The following is a 10,163-nucleotide window of genomic DNA, read 5'->3' as shown; positions in this document are numbered from 1 at the left end:
AAGCAAAGACATTGGAACAAAACAGCAGAGGCAGCACAGCAGATAGCCTCAGCGAACTTGTGGTTGGAGTTGAAGGTAGGAGGGACAGGGGTGAGCGGTTTACAGAGATGGTTGGCAGTGGTGAAAAGTCAGGGGGTGAGGTGGGGTTATGTCATTTCTCTTTCACTTAGACACTAAATGAATCACAAGGATTAGGCAACGTACAAAGTAAAAATAATAATGTTAAGTATAAATGAATCTGAATTATGCAATCAAGAAACATTTTATTAACACAATGAAAAAGGTTTTACAAATTGAAAGCCTAGATCATTTCAAGTGCAGCAATAGGAAGAACAAATATATCTTTGTACGTATAATACTTTTTAAGGCACCTCAATGCCTAGAAGCAATCAATTAAAAAAAACCTTGTTTTACAGATTACATACCACAATCAGTGCATCAGGCTGGTTCAACATTATCCAGTTTGCAAACACATTATTATGGTGGACAGTATCAATCAAGTGCCAGAGCAGAAGTCTCAAACACCAAGGCAACAATCCGACAACTTGCATGATTTAGTGTTGAAAGAAATTGCAGCAGCAAGACGATTCGCCTTCTAGGAGTACTTGTAGAAGCCTTCGCCAGTCTTTTTACCCAGCTTTCCTTCATCCACCAGCTTATTTAACAGAGCACTAGGGTTAAACAAGGGGTTGCTTGGATCCATCTCATGCCATCCTAAGGAGGAAAAATATCTACAGTCAGTGAAAGGGCATGGTTAAAATCACTTCCACTTGGTGTGGTGAGGGTAGGGAAAAGGCACATGGAGTTCAATTTTATGGGGGAAGGTGGGGTGGGGTTGTACTGCTCGGCACCCCTAGACCAATGTTATACAAGGTTGCCCCGCAGCAATGACCTACTCCGGGCAGCCTTAAGGAAGTGAGGGTGGGACTTCCGATCCTCACCAGCAGCAAGTCCCATCCTCAAGATTTGCCACCAGCACCAGAACCCAGTAGTGTGTGCTGCTGGGACTGGCCCTAGAATGAAGAGATGACAACTTCTGGGTGGGGGGCACAGTGGTAACATCCTGGTAAAAGGATGGGTACCCTAATGTGCACAGGGCAATCTCTGAAGGATATACCCACCCACCTGCTTTTCATGCTGTCCTTTAACCAAATTAATAAAATGCACCAACCCAGTTCTGCCCGCCTGCCCTTACTAACCATACTATGGCATTGGGCAGTGTAATATTTGGGTCAATTGGCTTGTTAATAAACTCAACTGCCTGTTAATTTTTTTTTTTTAAATGGCAGGTGGGCTGGCCATTTTGGCACCTTCCCACCTGTTGTTTTATGGGGAATGGGGTCAGGGTGAGCAGGGAGGCAGTGGGTTGGTTACGTGTCATATTTTACTCCCCGCCACCCCTGCCAAAAACACGCCTGGCGAGCGGGGCAGTTGTGGGCGTAAATTCCAGCCCAATAAATTCCTGGAAGTTGCTCTGGTCTGCACAAGCTGCACTAACAGACTAAACCAGGACCTAAAATATATCAAAGTACAACACAGGGTGAGTTAACCTCTTGTGCCATAATGGGTCGATGATTGAAAATCATTGAAGCCACACTTTCCCCTCAACAATTTGCATTTATACAACATCTGTTACATGTAAAAATGAAGCAAAATGCTTCACAGAAGCAAGTACAACAGAGCAATTTAACTAGAAACTCATCTGGCGTGTGCGTGGCTTCCTTGAGTTGGGTGTTGATGGCTGGATTCCAGTTAGTATCATGACAGCAGGACACAATTCCAATTAGTGCTCACAGTGGTCAAGCTGCATAAATCCACAGCTTAATTGCAAGGTACTTCATTATGAGATGAATACATGAATATATTCCTCAAAAACAGAATATCATTTTATTCAGGAACAAGAGGACAGCTGAGCAACGTGGCATGAATATTTACCAGGATTCGTCAGTTGAAGTAATGTGTAATTGGCAGATGCAGGTACCTTACATAAATTAGCATTTCAGCATTAATGGCATTTCAACAGTTTGGTCAGAATACTATTTATATTATTAGTTTATGGTATTAATAAGTTTTTAATATAGGTAGCATAATCACATTTAAGTTTAAAGTTTATTTATTAGTGTCACAAGTAGGCTTGCATTAACACTGCAATGAAGTTACTGTGAAAATCACTCCCAGGCTCTCAGCTTTCTTCCAGACACACAGTGCCTACTCCCAGGTTCCTAGTTTCCTCTGCAGCTGTTGTTTTTGCTTCTGTGAGGCATTTTGACTCGTTTTTCTCTGTTACAGATGTTGCTGAGGGTAAAGTGTGGCTTCAATGATTTTCAGTCATCTAGCCATTGTGCACAGAGGTTAAAATCACCATGTAGAAATCATGAGCTTGATCTTACATCCCACCTCTCGGATGCATGTCACCTTGTCACCATACTTCTTAATGTAACTACAACACTTCAATGGCAAAGGAAAGGTTTAGGGACAGCTCTGGTGTTTAAAGCACATCTCGTTTCCCAATCTCTCTGAAAAGTGTTACCCAATATAAAATACAGCAGCATTTTCAACACTTGGAAACCCTTTGTTTTAGGTCGCCTATGCTCCTTCACTGCTCCAGGTGACTCACCTGATGAAGGAGCAGCACTCCGAAAGCTTGTGATACCAAATAAACTTGTTGGACTTCAACCTGGTGTTGTGAGACTTCTTACTGTGCTCCAGGTGAGGTGCAAGCATTCTGGAAAAGATGCATTTGCTGCAGCAGGAGCCACCATCGGACTGTCCTGGAAGTCATTTGGGGAGGCGATGGCCTAGTGGTATTATCGCTAGACTATTAATCCAGAAACTCAGCGAATGTTCTGGAGACCCAGGTTTGAGTCCCGCCACGGCAGATGGTGGAATTTGAATTCAATCCACTGATGATCATGAAATCATTATTGATCGTCGGAAAAACCCATCTGGTTCATTAATGTCCTTTCGGGAAGGAAATCTGCCAACCTTATCTGGTCTGGCCTACATGTGACTCCAGAGCTACAGGAATGTGGTTGACTCTCAACTGCCCTCTGAAATGATTGTGCAAGCTATTCAATTCAAGGGCAACTAAGGATGGGAAATAATTGCTGGCTAGCCAGAAATGCCCATGTCCCACAAACGAATAAAAAATTCTGGAGTCACCCAATACCAGAAGTCAGAACCAGTGGAATCGAAGCCCTGCACAAGTCACAGAGAAATTGAAGTTTTGAAAAACAACAAGAAGATTAGATTAACCCAACAGCACTAAATAGGTTTCATTCGGAATGGAATCTTCAGTTTATTCACTGGGCTCACTTGGAAATCAATTAACAAATCAATTAAAAATGTAAAAGGACATCAGCTAATACAAGGTTTGCTATTGAAAGCAATAGGCTGTGCCTGACACTTTAAAGTTTATTTACCAGTGTCACAAGTAGGCTTACATTAACACTGCAATGAAGTACAAGTAAAAATCCCCGAGTCGCCACAATCCAGCACTTGTTTGGGTAACACTGAGGGAGAATTTAGCACGGCCAATGCATCTAACCAGCACGTCTTTCGGACTGTGGGAGGAAACCGGAGCACCCGGAGGAAACCCACGCAGACACGGGGAGAACATGCAGACTCCACACAGACAGTGACCCAAGCTGGGAATCGAAGGCACTGTGAGACAACAGTACTGACCACTGTGCCACCGTGCCATTCAATTTGCAGGAATTTCAGCCTCTATCTATTTTTCTTAACAAAACCAAGTCCTTTTCCTCCTGCTTCCGAAATGCTGTCTTATTACAGGAATTACTGGAAATGGTTACCAAAGCTGGTTTACATTGATTGAGAACAAGGCTGCCATATGATCCTACATTGAAAATCTACTAACCGAATGGAAAAGCAAAATATGGTAGATGCTGGAAACCTGAAGTAAAAACAGAAAATGCTGGAAAAACTCAGCATCTCTGGCAGCACTGGTGGAGAGAGAAACAATTAACGTTTTGAGTCCTATATGGCCCTTCTTTGGAAGCAGAATATAGAAGGTCCGAGTACAACATAGAATACACCCAGAGGGATTCAATAATTCATGCTTTACTATAGCACCACCTACTGCTCATATTTATTGTTACAGAACAGTTCCAGGAATATGATTTGGCAAGTATCAAGTAAGGGGCATGATCTTTCCTACTCGTTGCACTGACGATTAACGTAACAGGGCAGGAAACTTAAGCGGGAGGCTCAAAACGTGAATTGCACCTGGGGTCGGGCCATTCGCAATCCTCCCTGGCCTCGCACCGATTTAAATATGTACAATTAATTTTAATATCATTAGTGAGCCTGGGTCATATTAGTCCGGGGTTCCCTTAGCTTTCCGACCTCACCAACGAGGATCACGTACAGTCCCCACCAATGGGGACCTGATGCGATGGCCTCGTCGGTGGGATCTGAGGCCATTAAAGCCCCACAGGTGATCGGGGCAGGGGCAGGCAATGCCCCTCAGTCACTGCCTACCGGGCACCAGGCAGTGCCAAGGGGCAGGGACCTGACAGATGGAGCCAGACGGGGGAGGGGGATCGGTAATAGGGGAGGGAAGGGGGGCAGGGATTGGAGCTAGTGGTGGGTCTGGTGATCGGGGCCGTTGATTGGGGGTTGAGGCCAGCGATCAAGATTCAGGGCCAATGATCGGGGGTTGGGGGGTTCCATGGGGGTGGGGGGGGCGGCGATGGGGGCTAGACAATTTGACAGATCTCCCATATACTGTGTACACTTGTGCACAGTACATGGGAGATCAGGGCGCATGCCTAGCAGTCTGCAGCCGGCTTCCCGGCTTAGGCTCTGTCCCCCCCCACCAGCGTTAATCTTCTGACTGCCGAAAAAGAGTGTGGGAAAATTGCGCGTGGTAGCTCGCTGAAAAAAACAGAGACTTTTCTGACACTTCGAATTTTTTGGGGGAAAATTCAACTGAGATCTTTCAAAGCAACTTCAAGCATACCCAAAGCAGTTCAATACTGAATGTAATAAATTATTTAATGGATGATAGTTTGGTACCATATGTCCTAAATCAGACCAATAAGACATTGATTAAGATAATTCCCAGATCCTCAGGCCATTAGACCTTACATGGTGGTACACCCTGCACATCAGATTTCAATGATGAATGTCATTTTATATCAGTTGTAGAGGTCCTGCAAGAAGTGAGTCAAAGGTACACGGTGCATGGACGCATAAAAAAAAAGTAAGGCTGATGACAATGGGGACGAAAGGTGCGCTCCCTGCTGCCTCAAAACTTGTAATCACTGCCAATCTGGCATGAGGTTTATATGCAAGAGGAACCCAGCTGCCTTCACATAGACTTGGAAAGAAAATTGGAGATCCTATTTACGCTGCTGGGTGTCTCATGATTGCAGCATTGGAGACCGTTTGGGCAGAAAGCTTACTTGCACGGTCACCTCCTCCAAAGCAATCGGCATATGGAGCAACAATTTTGGAATGCAATGTTTGATACTCTTGACAAAAATTGCCAAAGGTCTTCCAAGTCAAACAGTTTAAAGCACAGTGCCCCAACAGTCTGCTAATTTTGAAATACTCTTTTAACAAGTTGGTGTGAAGGATTAAAATACATGACAAATACACACCAAGGTCATCCTTACTTATACACAACAGGTTAGGCAACAAAATGAGTTGTTTATAATCAACCTTGCATTTAATGCAATAGCTAAACCTTTACTGAAGTGAGAGATCAGCAATGGGGCAGAGAAATTATACGCAGGTATGTGAGCATCACCAGTAATGTGCTGTCAAGGTTGAACAAGAACAGCCGGGCTAATTTGCAATTCTGCCAACGCTGAGACAATGAACTTTCTTACCTACATTCTCTCACCTAAACAGAGTGCAGTTCAACCTGTTTCTAACAACAGGTGTTGCCGTAAAAGTGCATTTGTTGCACCAGGATTTCTGGTCAGTTTCCACAGTAAATTGTCATGAGCACTGCACTCGGAATATGGTATTTTGAATAAAAAAGAAATTCCCAAAAGGACACTGCTATCACACTAGATTTAGCCTATACACAACTAAAGGGATGGCACGGTGGCTAACATTGCTGCCGCACTGCGCCAGGAACCCGGTTTCAATTCCGACCTTGGGTGACTGTGTGGAGTTTGCACATTCCCCCCCGTGTCTGCGTCGGTTTCCTCCGGGTGCTCCAGTTTTCTCCCACAGTCCCAAGAGGTGCAGGGTAAGGGGATTAGTGGGGTAAGTACGAGGGCTTGGGTGGGATGGCTGTCAGAGAGACGCTGTAGACTTAATGGGCCAAATGGCCTCCTTCTGCACTGTAGGGATTCTATTATAAAACTAACTTTTTTGCACAGAATATATAATTTTTAATTTAGGGGCAACTAGAACAACTCTTATCAAACAAGGAAAACAAATCAAACTGTCAACTAAGATGAAGGAAGTGCTTTCCACCTGCCCCTCCCCCTTAGGGATCACCACAAAGATAGCCAGTAGATGATGTATTGCAACTGCCATATTAAAGGGATGGATGCAATTTCCAGGCTTTCTAACCTGGGCTCTTGCTTGACTGCAGGTTAATCATGTCCATAGTCATTCTCTGTCTCTGCATCTATAAAACTGATCCAAGTGTCAGGCAGCGGCTTGCTGTTAAACACCTGTCACCATCCAGAAAGTCCTCTTTGTTTAGGTATGGAAAGATCAGTTTGAAGCTAGAAACAACAGCCAGCAAAGCAGGCACTGGTCTATGTCATCTTGTGTTGTACCGGTCTAAGCATTCACACTTTGACAGTTCTCTCCTCTCATTATCTTCCCCAATCACTTGCCTTCCTAACTTTGTCCCTTTTCTCATCCACCCAGATGCCTGTCACCACCCATCAGCATTTCCCCAGTCAATCACATCATTGACTAATGTCAAGGACAAACATCATAAAATATAGTGATGGAGAGACTAATTCCTTTGCAGGAATCTCATGTTAAAAAAATCGTTAAAACATATCAATTATAGACAAAGGCTACACGAATAATGACAAATTTCTCTTCATGTACCTTCAATAATAAACTTGCTGGTGTCAAGTCCAACATAATCCAATAACTCGAAAGGACCCATAGGATATCCTGCACCCAGCTTCATTGCCACGTCAATGTCTTCCTTTGATCCATGACCTTGGAAAAACAGCCATATTTTTATGTAAAAGAAACTCACTAAATGCTACTTTAGGGAATAAAAAATATCAAGAGAAAAAGTGATACACAAAATTAATCAGATTTTTACTCAAAAGCAAGGCGATGGAAGGATTGTTGTCGCATTTTTGTAGACACAAGATCAATCATATTAATTCAGAAAATACAAAACAGCGCAAGACCCAGAATATTCCAGAACTATTAAAGATACATTATTTTGGTCAAAGCTTGCTCACTATTTTCCAGTGAGGTAAGTCACCATCAAGGTCACAGAGTTGCTGCTGATTACAATCCAATTGCTTTGATCTCTCACAAATGCCCGGTAACAGAATATCAAAGCCAAAGGGATCTGATCATCTGCACTCCCAACTAAAGAGAACAACACTACATGGGCTTCATTTTTACACACAAGGCTTAAACGCAAGAGAAGCCTGGGGCTTTTTTTTGTGGGAAGAATACCACCCAATTTAGCTCTGGAGACAGCAACCAATTTATTAAAACATTTGATCTTAATCATCTAAATGACTGAAAAAAATTATATTTCACTGGTAACATTAATGGGAATCCAGCCTGGCAACATTTTTTAAAGAAATAATTATGCAATCCACAGAACTTATGAATGCAGCATTGAAATACCCTCCATTATGTTTGATAGGAACATGAATAGGCCAATCAAGTCCTTCGAGTCTCTTCTGCCATTCAATTAGATAATGGCTGATCTGTATCTCAACTCCATTTTCCTGTCTTGTTACCATACACCTCAATACTCTTACACAACCAAAACATTTAATGTATTCAAGAGGCAGCTAGATATAGCACTTGGGGCGAATGGGAATCAAAGGTTATGGGGAGAAGACAGGATTAGGCTATTGAGACGGATGATCAGCTGTGATCGTGATGAATGGCAGAGCAGGCTCGAAGGGCCAAATGGCCTCCCCCTGCTCCTATTTTCTATGTTTCTATAACAAACCTCGAACATCTCAATTTCAAAATTTTCAATTGACCCAGCCTTAAAAGCCTTTTGGGAGGAAAGTATTCCAGGTTTCCACTTCCCTTTTTGTGAAGTCCTTCCTGATGCCATCCTAAAGCAGTCTAGACCAAATTTTAAGTTTGTGCTCTCTTGTTCTGGACTATCTCTTTCGAAGAAACAGTTTCTCCCTATCCACTCTGCTACCTTCTTTGATCATCTTAAATACCTCAATGAATCTTCCAATATTTAATAACATATCGAGGTTGTCTTTTTTAATCCTGGTGTTATTCTGGTGAATCGGCACTGCAACCCCCTTCAAAGCCAATACATCCTTCCAGAGGTGTGATGCTCAGAGCTGAAAACAATTACTCCAGATACAGTCTAGCCAGAGTGTTATATTCTAGAACAGTGATTCCCAACACACTGGTGTGCATAGAAGACCCCCCAAGTGTGCCACAAAAAGAAGATTCAAAATCCATGTAATTAAACTAAAAGTAGCCTCTGCCTTCAGCTCTTTGGTTGGCATCTCAAAGTTCCAATGAATCTTGAGCCTCCCACGCATGCGCCGGCTGGGAAGGAACCACACATGCATGGTTTACATTCTTTATGTTGGTCAGGCCTATGCGCATGACCAATGGGACTTGGAGCTGAAGCCAAAGGTCCCACGCGCCCACACACAAAGCCAAAACTCAAAAAGGGCGCAAAAACCCTGGGAGAAGTGAGACAAGGAAATGTTAAAAAAAAAACAGGCAAGAAGACAGGGCGAAATTAAAAACAAAGTTCCTAGTAAGGGAAGAAGACAGAGAAAATAGGTGGTGTGCCTCAAAATTGTTCTACAATATAGAGATGTTCCATGACATATAAAAGGTAGAGAACCACTGTTCTAGAGTTTCTCAATAGTATTTGAAAGTGGGAGGAAACATTTGACTCTTTCAATTTCTCTGTCCCACAATTTGTGGGTAAGCCATCATTAGGGTGCATTGATACAAGATAGCTTAACTTGTACAACCATTTAAAACTAGGAGCATCCCTAGCACATTTGTGTTTCTCCTCACCCAACAATCTTTTATGTAATTGATCTCAAATCTTTTTGTTGCATGTAAAAGAACTAACAATCATTTTCACTCCATTTCAACTTGGTTCGACAGTCAAACTGAGATTTTCCCTCACCTGCCCTAATTTTTCAGTTTCTCTCCCTGCTTCCCATAGTCACCTCTGCTTGAACTGAAATCCCATAACGTCTCCCCCTCTTCAGGTTAAATAAATTGCAGTTGAAGCTTTGTTCTGGGGAAAAATACCTCACTCACCCAAGGCTCTGTTCCATGTTGACTGGAATGCCCAAAAAACAACTGAATAGCGGTGTTTTGCACTTTCAAGATAAAATCAAACTACAAATAGCCAGAAAGGAAAAATAATCGGAAGAGTGAAGAACATCTTAGCAAAATTACAAAAAAGCAAACTGTGCCATGTTCCTTCATATCAAAGCTTAAGATTAAACGCCAGCAACAATGGAGGCGAAAATCAAAATTAGTATTTTTAAAAACTTTCACTAAGTTTTTGTTGAGCCAGTCTAATAAAACATTTAAAAACAGGACTAATCTTTTTACTGCCTTGTGCGTTACTGCCATAGAAGTGCTCAGTTTAAATTGCAAAAACACACGAGGGCGGAGGGATGCTTTGACAGTGGGCTAGGGAGAAAGCAGAAAATATAAATTGCTTTAAACAATCTTGAAGGGTCACAACATTTGGGATAGAGCAACGTCTCTAATGCGGCTCGGAAATCATCAGGATCTCACAAAAATTAAAGATTTTGTGGGATCCTTTGTATAAGAACCGGATTCTAGTTTAATTGTGCTTTAAAGTCACTACCCGCTAGCCTGGAAAGGAGCATGCTTTGGCAGGAGTTAGCTACACAGCATGCAATACTTCACCACCTGGGCTAAATTAAAATGTACAATGTTTTTACTATTGTATTGGAAAGAAAACAGACAATGATTTCCACATGTTGGCA

At 42.5% G+C, this 10,163-nt stretch overlaps 1 protein-coding gene across 1 annotated transcript in view; it reads right to left on the bottom strand.

The window, feature by feature from the left end:
* Positions 1-239: 239 nt before the first annotated feature.
* The window catches only part of hadh (hydroxyacyl-CoA dehydrogenase), a 33,558-nt gene continuing 23,634 nt past the window's right edge, over positions 240-10,163 (bottom strand). The window contains exons 7-8 of the mRNA XM_078209186.1: positions 7,048-7,164; positions 240-714 (exon numbers count right to left, since the gene is read on the bottom strand). Coding sequence (XP_078065312.1) covers positions 596-714; positions 7,048-7,164 — 236 coding nt within the window. The 3' untranslated portion in view covers positions 240-595. The remainder of the gene's footprint in view (positions 715-7,047; positions 7,165-10,163) is intronic.

This window comes from Mustelus asterias, chromosome 1, assembly GCF_964213995.1.
Source record: "Mustelus asterias chromosome 1, sMusAst1.hap1.1, whole genome shotgun sequence".
NCBI classification, from domain to species: Eukaryota; Metazoa; Chordata; class Chondrichthyes; order Carcharhiniformes; family Triakidae; genus Mustelus; species Mustelus asterias.
Note: the sequence above shows the minus strand (reverse complement) of the source record. Positions and strands in the feature narration are given on the sequence as shown.